General features: G+C 41.7%; 1 protein-coding gene and 1 long non-coding RNA gene across 3 annotated transcripts in view; one reads left to right on the plus strand and one right to left on the minus strand.

Moving 5' to 3' along the window:
• The window catches only part of LOC113587193, a 30147-nt gene extending 20520 nt beyond the window's left edge, over positions 1-9627 (minus strand). Inside the window, exon 1 of the long non-coding RNA XR_003411715.1 lies at positions 9464-9627. This is a non-coding gene — a long non-coding RNA (uncharacterized LOC113587193). The remainder of the gene's footprint in view (positions 1-9463) is intronic.
• LOC113587192 (protein arginine N-methyltransferase 8-B) overlaps positions 8411-12500 on the plus strand; it is an 18095-nt gene continuing 14005 nt past the window's right edge. The window contains exon 1 of one of the 2 annotated variants that reach the window (XM_027025750.2): positions 8411-9369. In XM_027025750.2, coding sequence (XP_026881551.2) covers positions 9253-9369 — 117 coding nt within the window. In that variant the 5' untranslated portion in view covers positions 8411-9252. The remainder of the gene's footprint in view (positions 9370-12500) is intronic. The other variant, XM_027025749.2, reaches the window with a different exon arrangement.

Here is a 12500-nt window from a genome sequence, read left to right on the forward strand (position 1 = left end):
CACATACAAACTGTGTCAGAATTTGGCTTCTTGTCTCTGTGGAAAAATCTCAGCTGATTATGAAAGTAATTTCAGACACAGTTGGTCCAGAGAAGCAGAGTTTATAGTACAAGTCAGAATTGCTTTTTCCAGACATAAACAGTTAAATTTTTATTAAATTTTTATACACTGTTGCTCGACTAGAAGTGACTCTGATCTAATGGATGCCATGCTATAGCATTGAGACAGTACTGACACTAATGTTTTGTGCTATTGCAGTGAGACAGTACTGACACTAATATTTTGTGCTATTGCAGTGAGACAGTACTGACACTAATGTTTTGTGCTATTGCAGTGAGACAGTACTGACACTAATGTTTTGTGCTATTGCAGTGAGACAGTACTGACACTAATGTTTTGTGCTATTGCAGTGAGACAGTACTGACACTAATGTTTTGTGCTATTGCAGTGAGACAGTACTGACACTGATGTTTTGTGCTATTGCAGTGAGACAGTACTGACTGCTCTGTGGATTAGTGATGGTGACAGTGAAGGACTGGATCCCTGTGCTCTCTGGATCAGTGACCAACTGCTGCCTGCATTTGCCAACATTAAGCCCAGTCTAATGAAAAAAGTTCTTTCTTTAGTACCCAGTTGTCAGAAAAAGCTCTCATAACGTCAGCACTTTTCTACAACTAGGTCAGTAAGACAACTGCATGTACCAGTGCATCTTAAAATAAAGATGCTATTATGTAAAAGCCTCAGTTCTCTGTATGTGCCTCAGTTGTGGTTATGTTCAGTTGTGGGTTTAGGGTTAGGGTATCCCTACTCCCACTGTACTTTTAGGATTAGGGTAACCCTAGTGCACTGTGGGATTAGGGTTAGGTTAACCCTGGTCCCACTGTAGTTTTAGGATTAGGGTTAGGGTAACCCTAGTCCTGCTGTGGGGTTAGAGTTAAGGTAACTCTAGTTCCACTGTGGGGTTAGGGTTAGGTTAACCCTAGTCCACTGTGGGGTTAGGCTTAGGTTATCTCTAGTTCCACTGTGAGGTTAGGGTTAGGATAACCATAGTCCACTGTGGGGTTAGGGGTAAGGTGACCCTAGTCCTGCTGTGGGGTTAGGGTTAGAGTAACCCTACTCCTGCTGTGGGTTCAGTGTTTGCATCACCTCTGGAAGCCCTGCAGTGTGGAATGGACAATGTGCATCTCCAAAAGTTGTACTGCATCAGTTGAAATGGTCATATGAAGGAAATGTTGAATAATCTTTTTGCCAAATTACTCCTACTATATTATTAACATTAAAGTATATTTTCCTGTCTTTAGATTAACAATATTCAGTAATATCTGTTTTTAGAAAAGTGCACAAAACACATTATTTGCATAAATCATGCTATATGGACAATTATAAAAGTAGGAAACCTTGGTACCCTGTTAGGGTATGTTGGTTTTCTGTCGGGGCACGTTGGTTTCCTGTCTGGCCTGCTGTGTGTGTCAGACTGAGGCTTTTGTCCACAGCAGAAGCCTGTTCCTGAGGTTCTTCGCTCTGTGGGACGTGATGTCATGCTGCAGTATTATTCTGTCAGGTGTTTGATCCATTGGCATATCACCAGTAAATGTGGAGTGTGAAGGGCACTGCTGATAACGTCCCTCCTGTCTGGTTGAATAGTTATGCTAATTAACTTGTCTTTGATGTTCTGAACTCACAGTGTTCACAACTGCATAAAAATAAATTTTTTTTACATATATTGGCTCACAAAGAGGCAAGGCAGTTGTCTGAGGGAAAAGCCCAGCACCTCCTGAGTTGAACACAAGTTTTAAAAGAAATCTCCCAGCCTGCATGTTTGCATGAGACCTGCTGCAGACCCAGATATACCAGACTCACACTGCTACAAAGAAGGTTGCAAAGTGAAATATCACCAGACACTTATGAAATCACAACTAAAATATTTAACTTTCTAGCATGACACAAACGCTTGCACACACACACACACACACACACACACACACACACACACACACACACACACACACAAAGATCAACTCTACACAATAGAAGCAGTTGACCTGCCATCTGGACTCTCTCCATCATGGGCTTAGATATGCATGCTCAAACACACAGAGAGAGAGAGAGAGAGAGAGAGAGAGAGAGAGAGAGAGAGAGAGAGAGAGAGAGAGAGAGAGAGAGAGAGAGAGAAGGGATATAGACTATAATAACAGAGTAGAGAGAGAGAGAGAGGGAGCGAGAGAGAGAGAGAGAGAGAGAGAGAGAGAGAGAGAGAGAGAGGATATGGACTATAATAACAGAGTAGAGAGAAAGAGAGAGAGAGAGAGACAGAGAGAGAGGGAGAAAGAGAGAGAAAGAGAGAGAGAGAGAGAGAGAGAGAGAGAGAGAGAGAGAGAGAGAGAGAGAGAGAGAGAGAGAGAGGGGATATGGACTATAATAACAGAGTAGAGAGAAAGAAAGAGAGAGAGAGAGAGAGAGAGAGAGAGAGAGAGAGAGAGTGAGATAGAGATAGAGAGAGAGAGAGAGAGAGAGAGGGAGAAAGAGAGAGAGAGACAGAGAGAGACAGAGAGAGAGAGAGAGAGAGGGAGAAAGAGAAAGAGAGAGAGAGAGAGACAGAGAGAGAGAGAGAGAGAGAGAGAGAGAGAGAGAGGGAGAAAGAGAGAGAGAGAGAGAGAGAGAGAGAGAGAGAGAGAGAGAGAGAGAGGGAGAAAGAGATAGAGAGAGAGAGAGAGAGAGAGAGAGGGAGAAAGAGAGAGAGAGAGAGCTTTACCACAGCCACCTGCATTGTTCTGCTCTCTCTGGGGCAGATATGACAGTGAGGCCTGTTGTTAGTGCTACTGTTGCACTCCACGCCATGGGCATCGTTATGCCTGCTATAACCCCCCATCTAAACATGCATTACTAGTTTAATCGTGAATAGTTCTCATTCATTCCAACTTGTACAACCGCTCTATCGTGACTCCAAATTCACAGTGTCCTGAGAAAGGGCGCTAGGACCTGGGAGAGGTGCTGCTGCCCTGAAACCTGAACCATCATTTGACTCTGAAAGATTTAATGTTTGTCGTAACTGTGACACCATTACCGATCGCTATGCATTGCTATGCTAAAATCTCAGTTTGTGTTGCACTATATGTGAGACAGAATGTCTCTATGTGAGAAAATGTTCCTGAAGACTGTGGAACTTCAACTTAAAAGTAAAGAAAATACTACTGAAAATACTGTTATGCTAGCAGAGGAAGACTGAAGACTGATGAACAAATGTTAATGTAACGTTACTTAAAAAGCAAACTAAACACGAAAATGACTTCTGCATTAAACATTTAGGACTGGTGTTCATGGATGGTTCTTTTTCGTTTTTGCAATTCTCCTTGGGGATTAATCCCTCCATTTATATATGTCTATTCTCCCGGTGGGATTAGTCCCTCCATTCATATATGTCTAACGACACCCCTGCCCCTCAGCACAGACTGGGTCACCCTCCAGATCCCACAGATGTGCAAATTAGGTCGAGACAGTGAGAGTGTGGTGCAGTTTTGGGTGAAGGTGAGAACAGACTTGTACACAGAGCACAAAGAACGCTCTGCAGGAGTAGTGACCCCCCCCCACACAGTGGCAGCACAGTGCAAGGTCCTCAGTGACAGAGTCAGAGGGGAAAGAACAAAGCGTGGGAAGTAAACATGCAATTTTAATGTTACAAACTGTCCCTTAATCTAAACAATTCCTTCTAAATGGTGACATGACTCCTTCAAGGTGGCACCAAATTTAAATCTTTCATTGCTCTAGTTGTGTTACATTTATCTCTTTGTTAAATTTATCAGAACTGTGTCTTACACTAGGAACGCATCCATTAAGCCAGCATGGCTTTAAAAAGTTTGCTTTCTCTGTGGAAATTTCACACATGCATGGAAAGTGAAGAGAAGGCATTTTTGATATAGAAGCAGAGAGTCAGCAGTTTCTAAAGCTGTTACAGAAGATAAAAGCACTAAAGACTCTTAAAAGTCACGTAACTCTGCACAGGTTGTTCAACAGGAGACCAGGGAAGGTTGCTTCTTCTGTTCTCCAGAGAACTGTAAGTGCAGTATCTGTCGGCTCATTAAAAGGGCCACATTGCTAACAAACCTAGAGGGGAATTTGGGGCTTGTTAGCATAAACATTCAGGGACAAAAGAATCTGTGACTAATTAAACAAATCCTGGTGTGGATGGTTTCAAACCTTAATGATGCTCTTCTTTTAAGAATTTTTCCACTTAAACAACTTGGTGACAAGTTGCAAGTGCAAAATCACAACATTGTACTCGTTAAATTTCACAGCAATATACAAATGTTTAAAATATACCATTGCTTTTATTAAAATATGTCCTTTTCTCACAGGAGCTCTTCCATCAATGAGTTAAAGGGCTGTAATGTGCAATACCAAACCCAACAAACTGACTCACTCCTTACTGGTTAAGCTGTTTAAACACTGCTCAGAAGGATCACTCATTTAACACAGTGTTTATAAAAACTGCTACCACTTAACACTAGATTGTCATGCAATTCATTTCTAAGATTACAAATACATTAAGTTTGCTTAGTTTTCCCTTTTTCAACTACATAAGCATACAGGTTACATAGCTAAAAATAGCAGAGCATTTTATAGCCACAGACTGAGTAGGTGTTCGGACATGCCATACTTATCTGTCCATCATCTTCCACAGAGCCCTTGAGTGACACTTCAGATGTGTGACTGATTCTACACATGCTCAGCTGGTTATACAGTTAATTCTTTTACAAGACTGGTTCATTACGTTATCCTTGCAAGAAATGAAAAACACCTTTACAGTTACAGGAATTTTAAAAACTTTCCTGACTGAGACAGTTGATGCTGTTCAGCAGTTTTCCCTACTGAACCCCATGGTTATACAACATCTTGTAGACTAATGGCTTTGCCCAAAGCAACTTACAATTCTGACTGAGTACAACTTGACTAATTGAGGGTTAAGGGTCTTGCTCAGGGGACCAACAGTGGAAACCTGGCAGTGGTGGAACTTGAACCAGCAACCTTCTGATTATTATTCCAGTACCTTCACCACTGAGCTAAGACAATAAACTGAGTGACAGTTCAAACAGACTATAACTGGGACATGAGGGCAGCTGTCAATAAAAAAGAGTGATAATTCCAAATATAATAAAAGAATGAGTGATGAGTCCCAGAACAATAAAATCCACTAAAACCTCATGACATTCTGTAGACTGAATGGAATTCTCTCACTGTATCTCTCAGTGTAGTGAATAAGAGCATCTCTTTATATAATAGATTAAATAAAAACCTAGCAGTAGCTCAGTGGTTAGTACTTAAGTTTGGACATAGCCATACACTCTTGGGCAAAATCAAATGGGCCAAACCCAAAATTGCATAATATTAAACTTTTAATGGTTTCAACAGCAAATAACTGAAAGATGTTGAACACTCAGACATATGTAACATTTCAGTCTTTTAATTTCTTTATCTTTGTGTAGAAGAAGTAAGTGAATTTCCGCGTGTCTATACGGCCTCCCCTGAGCCATTCAGGGCTGCAGCACAGTGACGAATGGTGGCATTTCTTCATCTTCTGACAAATGATTAGGTCATTAGGTAGAAATTTAAATATAACTTTGGGTTAGGCCCATGTTTCCCCAGGAGTGGATCTTACTGCAGTGGATTAGAATGGTATAGATTATCATTCACTGTAAGGGATTAAAGTAATCCTAAATGGATTATGAGTATCTGTCACTGCAATTGGTTCAGATATTTCTGACTTTAATGGATTTCACTGTGGTTTAGTTTTTCATACTAAGAGTGAAGCAGACAGCAGCATACTGTCTCAACTTGCAATGTGTGAAAGAGAAGGAAAATATATTCAAATGTCACAACACACTGAAGTATATGTGGTATTTATAGGTGAAAAAATAATAATAAAACAACCCCCTCCCCAAAAACCTTATTCAAAAAAAACCCCAAACACACATAAAACACAATGACAATATGTCATGTTTGTGTTTACATTTTGCAGAAACAGATGATTTATTGACTGGTGTTAATTAATACACTACCCAGCACTGTAGTACACTGTTCAGCTCTATAGCACACTACCCAGCTCTATAGTACACTTGTGGCAGGCATGAATGAGTTGTAAATAAACACCCATATTCTGTTACATCCTGTTATTCTACGATCTCTGTGCCCTTGAGCAAGATATATTGGGAAACTATGTGTGCTTCAGGTAGCTTGTGTAGGAGTGAGCCCTGTTCCACCATCAGAAATGTATTCCTTTCTCCAGAAGGATTATGAATTAATATGTTCCTTATGTAGCGCATCCCAGAGAACCTGTGAATTTGCCTTAAACTCCATATACAGCAGGTCGCTTCCCATTCTCTGCCTTTCCACACTCATCTCTGTATGTGGGAAGTAATGGGATAATCAGGGCAGCATGTAGGATGACAGCAATCACTGAGACGGTAAAGAAGCCAGCGGTCCTGGTGCTTCACTGCTAATGTCAGCTTTTATCTTGGCTCCAGAGGCAGGACGATGTCCAGTTTCTCCACACTCTTGTTAGGATGCAGAACAAAATCACACACAGAATCAGACTGAATCAGACTGAATCGGACTGAATCTGACTGAATCAGACTGAATCGGATGGAGTCGGACTGAGTTGGACTGAGTCGGACCAGTGATGAGATGCCAGGGACTGCAGGGAACATCTACCACTGTGATGGAGGACACAAGGGAAATTACGCCGGGAGTTACACTAGGTTGGTGGTAGCAAATTATTTTAAAAGAGTTAATGTAATTATTTTAAACAACATTAAAAGCAGTTTTATGTCAGTATTGTAGAATTGTTTACAATAAGATACGCAATTCTATAGAGAAGACCTTTGCCTCATACTTGCCTGTATGTGAATTCAGTTTCTTAGTGTGTTTCTTTCTTCAGTTTCTTAGTGTGTAGTAGCAACAAAAACCTACACAACACAGACAGGTTTACAGACAGGGTTAGGGTTACAGACAGTGTTAGGCTTACAGACAGTGTTAGGGTTACAGACAGGTTAGGGTTACAGACAGTGTTAGGCTTACAGACAGTGTTAGGGTTACAGACAGGTTAGGGTTACAGACAGGTTAGGGTTACAGACAGTGATAGTGTTGTAGTTTGGGTAACCGATTACTACAGACAGTACTGTGGGTATGTAGTAATTTCTCTGCAGGTAATGAAGTCAGCAGTGCAGTGTAGGTTTCTACATAGTCCTAACCTTACTGCATTAGACAGGGCTAATCCCAACCCTACTGTGTTAAACAATGATAGTCCTAACCTTACTGCGTTACAGGGCTAATCCCAACCCTACTGTGTTAAACACTGATAGTCCTAACCTTACTGCATTAGACAGGGCTAATCCCAACCTTACTGCGTTAAACATGGCTAATCCTAACCATACTGTGTTAGACAGGAAAATGATGAGTATATGGATGTGAGGACAGGTATTGGCCAGTATGAAAGAGGAACTTTATACTCTAGTGCTTTAACTTTATACTATACTATTTTATACTCTGGTGCTTTAGCTTCCACTATTCAAGCCATGTATCCCATGCACAAGACAGCAATCTCATGTTTTGTAGAATCAACAGAGTCCCTCAAAAATCCCCTTTACAGCTCTACAATATATAGAACTATCTATAACTATAATTACCTAATTACATAATATATAGTGCTATCTATAACTATAATTACCTAATTACATAATATATAGCGCTATCTATAACTATAATTACCTAATTACATAATATATAGCACTATCTATAACTATAATTACCTAATTACATAATATATAGAGCTATCTATAACTATAATTACCTAATTACATAATATATAGAGCTATCTATAACTATAATCACCTAATTACATAATATATAGAGCTATCTATAACTATAATTACCTAATTACATAATATATAGTGCTATCTATAACTATAATGACCTAATTACATAATATATAGAGCTATCTATAACTATAATGACCTAATTACATAATATATAGAGCTATCTATAACTATAATTACCTAATTACATAATACATAGAGCTATCTATAACTATAATTACCTAATTACATAATACATAGAGCTATCTATAACTATAATTACCTAATTACATAATACATAGAGCTATCTATAACTATAATGACCTAATTACATAATATATAGAGCTATCTATAACTATAATTACCTAATTACATAATACATAGAGCTATCTATAACTATAATTACCTAATTACATAATACATAGAGCTATCTATAACTATAATTACCTAATTACATAATATATAGAGCTATCTATAACTATAATTACCTAATTACATAATATATAGAGCTATCTATAACTATAATTACCTGATTATACAGCTCACAGCTCCTCCCCCTTCTCTTGGATTAGACAGGCGGGTGAATACTTCTGTTTAATCGGAGATCATATTCAATTGCCGAGAGTTCACACGCGAGCAGCAGTAGGACAGTGTAGCGCGAGCCGCAGCTCTTGTTCCCTCATGCTCAGATGTCCAGACGTGCATAGGAAAGCAGATCGCCCTGACTTCTGTCTCCTGACTTCGTTTAGGACTCCAACTCATTTGTCCTGCAGGTTCATCTGAGAAGGTGGATTACGCACCCGCACGCGGCGCTAAGACTAATGACGTTGTCTGTGGAACCGGACACCCACGGAGCTTGCTATTCTCCGCGTGCTTGACAGCATTGTGGTTTGACTTCCTGTAAGCGGAACTTTGTAAGTGTCATGAGATAACACATAGACAGACATCACCAGAGCAGCGGCTGATTATGCGGAGACCCGAGAAGAGCGACCCGCGTGCTCGCTATCTACAAGCGACACACACGCTGCAATAGTTTCATTCACGAGATTCCGGTTACCGGCGTTGAAGAGTTCTGCGTGCTGCCTAAGGAAGTCCACGGGAGGTCTCCGCCACCGCGTGCGGTTGAGCCGTAACCGAAGCCGATACGGAGCAGGACATGGGGAGCCTTCCGCGAGCTCTCGCGGGCCCGTGGGTGTGCGTAACTTTTACTGTTGACTCGAGCGCACGTGCGGCGTGTTTCAGCCGGTGTCTTATCTGGAGGACTCACAGTGGCTCGAGGTTTTAGTTTATTGTAACACATCGCGATTCTGTTAAATCCAGAGGACTTTGAGGCGCATCTGTGACTCAACCAGCAGCCCCTTCCAGCGACGGACCCGAGCCTCGCGCCCCGAGCCTCGCGCCTCGCATGGGCGTGAAACACTCCTCGCGCTGCGTGCTCCTACGGAGAAAAATGGCGGACGCGGATGGTACGGAGGTGAGTCCGGTAGGACGCTCTGAGGAGAGATCGGGATCGCGCGGCGACGTGTTGAAGTGCAACCACACGTCTAATCTCGTGCTCGCTGAAAGTGTGTCGCACGTTAACATGTTTGCAGTGTCGGTGAGAGATGCGCGCTTACCATCCCCGCCAGGACCTCTGTTAGTCTCCGATGTGCTGCTCAGGCTACATTTTAGTTGGTGCGCGCTAACGTACGATGCTCTCAAAATAAACGATAATAATTAAGTTCAACTACTGTTCTTTAACCTGAGAAGAGTGCCTCGCGGGCGCGAGGGCAGAGCACGAGCGCTGTCCTTGGTACTGCCCGCGTCACCGTAGGCACAAAGCCAAGTAACGTAAAGTCTCACCGGTGCTCGTCTGCAAGTCTTTAAAATCAGGACACAGCTTTGCAGCGGGTCCGTGCTGCATTTACGCTCGCTGCAATACTCTAAAGACGACGAGCACGTGTAACGAGGCTTTACAGTTCTGAGAATGTGACACTCTGCTAACTCGTTCTGCCTTTAATCAACGTATGAGGGTTTGTTTCGCAATATATGCAGATATATGCTGAACTATTCAAATGATTAAAGTGTGAAATTCTCCATCTGTCTGCATGCTACAAACATCCTACAAAGTTTGTTCTACAGAGTTTGATTTATTCAAGCAGTTGTTCCACTACACTCCCAGTGTTCACTGCAGCTACTGGTGTAAGAGCAGAGAAAATCTATAAATATAGTATGGGGTCCCCAGGGCTGGTAGAGTGCAATGTCATTACCTAATTCTGCTCACCCATTAGGTGTCTAATTCTGTCCATCTGTAGGTTACTGAAGTATATGCACTTGCTTTCTGATCACAGACCCATCAGTAGCAGTTCAGGAGTGTGAGCTGGTGTGTACAGTAGTGCGAGTACAGGAGTGTGAGCTGGTGTGAATACAGGAGTGTGAGCTGGTGTGTGTACAGTAGTGCGAGTACAGGAGTGTGAGCTGGTGTGAATACAGGAGTGTGAGCTGGTGTGTACAGTAGTGCGAGTACAGGAGTGTGAGCTGGTGTGAATACAGGAGTGTGAGCTGGTGTGTGTACAGTAGTGTGAGTACAGGAGTGTGAGCTGGTGTGTGTACAGTAGTGCGAGTACAGGAGTGTGAGCTGGTGTGTGTACAGTAGTGCGAGTACAGGAGTGTGAGCTGGTGTGAATACAGGAGTGTGAGCTGGTGTGTACAGTAGTGTGAGTACAGGAGTGTGAGCTGGTGTGTGTACAGTAGTGCGAGTACAGTAGTGCAAGTACAAGAGTGTGAGCTTGTGTGTGTACAGTAGTGTGAGTACAGGAGTGTGAGCTGGTGTGTGTACAGTAGTGTGAGTACAGTAGTGCGAGTACAGGAGTGTGAGCTGGTGTGTGTACAGTAGTATGAGTACAGGAGTGCGAGCTTGTGTGTGTACAGTAGTGTGAGTACAGTAGTGCGAGTACAGGAGTGTGAGCTTGTGTGTATACAGTAGTGTGAGTACAGGAGTGTGAGCTGGTGTGTGTACAGTAGTGTGAGTACAGTAGTGCGAGTACAGGAGTGTGAGCTGGTGTGTGTACAGTAGTGTGAGTACAGTAGTGCAAGTACAGGAGTGTGAGCTTTGTGTGTACAGTAGTGTGAGCTGATGGGAGTACAAGAGTGTAAACTGGTGTGAGTACAGTAGTATGAGCTGGTGGGAGAATTGCCAACTGCCACAAAGGTCATGGTTATGGTCAGGTTTTGAGTTAAGGTTAGTCTTTAGGTTAGGAATTTATATACATTACCTAACCAAATCTTTTAGGAGGGTTTTAGCCTTTCAGAACTTTAATTAGAGTGAAATCACAAATATTAAACACCAACTGGGAACATACATGTGCACTCACCCTAGTGTATTAACACAATCATTAAATTATTTTTCTATGTGAAAAACAGGTCTCATTTCAAAAGACCTCAGATAAACCACAGCACAATGGTATCAAAGACTATCTTACAGTTCCTTGATTGTACCATAAAGCAATCGAAAGAGATTAAATCCCATCTGGTGGTGCCTGACCCCTAAAAATGCAGCCAGAAATAGCTGAGATAGACAGAGGCAGATGACTGAATTAACGTGATTGAAGCAGACTTTTACTGAACCCACAGAAGAGAGAGAGAGAGAGAGAGAGAGAGAGAGAGAGAGAGAGAGAGAGAGAGAGAGAGAGAGAGAGAGAGAGAGAGAGAGGGAAGGACAGAGAGAAAAAGTGTTCAGAGGTTTGTGTGTCAAATGCTTTTTAATGTGTATTTTGCCCAAATTAAGTTTATCACACAGTCTGAATGACTTGCAGAACTTGGAAGAAGAAAACAAGACATTTTAAAAATTTAGGAGCATTCCTATATGACACAGTAAAATCCATTAGGACGTAATTCAGCACTGGGTAATTTATGGTGTAACACTGATGTACTTTGCAGGGACAGACTCCAAATGAGAGTGTTAGAGTGTTAGAGTTGAATCTGAGAAATACTGATCCTACCAAATAAACACATCAAAACAGAAAGAGGCTTTGTTTGTGTCGTGGACCTGCAGTGCAGAAGTTGAGCGGTTAAAATATAGCAAGTATCTGGACTAAAAATAGAATGTGAAATGAGATTTTCGAGTTGCCTGGAGGGAAAGACATTTGCTCTCTTCGCCTTCCTCTGTTAGACATGTTTCACACCTTCACGTCTCTCCATGCAGCTGCTGACACATACTGTGTTAAATCCTCTGGATGGGGGATGTTCACATAAATGTTTGAACACACACTTTCAGTCATAATGAACCAAACACACACATACGTGCACACACGCACATGCACACACACAGTCATTAGCTAACCTCCAAGAGACGGCTGTCAAATTGTTCTTTTTATCATTAGACGCCCAGCAGCTTAGATCAAGTAGTTCTCCTCTGTGGCAGAAGCTAAGCTGTGCAGGACAGTGTTTGCTACCGTGAGCTTTTCTGTGGTGTTGGGGTATGTTGCAAGTTCAAACTACAAAAAAGAAAAATACCATTAGATCAGTTCTCTTTCAGACATGAGAAAAACAAAATAAAACAGTAGACTTCTAAATGAAACAAAAGGTGAAGAAAATGACATATTTCTCTTTGTTTCACTTTTTGAGACATGTGGTGGTATTTGTCAGAGAAGATCTTCCTGTGAAGTCTTTAGC

Source organism: Electrophorus electricus, chromosome 4 (assembly GCF_013358815.1).
Source record: "Electrophorus electricus isolate fEleEle1 chromosome 4, fEleEle1.pri, whole genome shotgun sequence".
Taxonomy (NCBI): Eukaryota; Metazoa; Chordata; class Actinopteri; order Gymnotiformes; family Gymnotidae; genus Electrophorus; species Electrophorus electricus.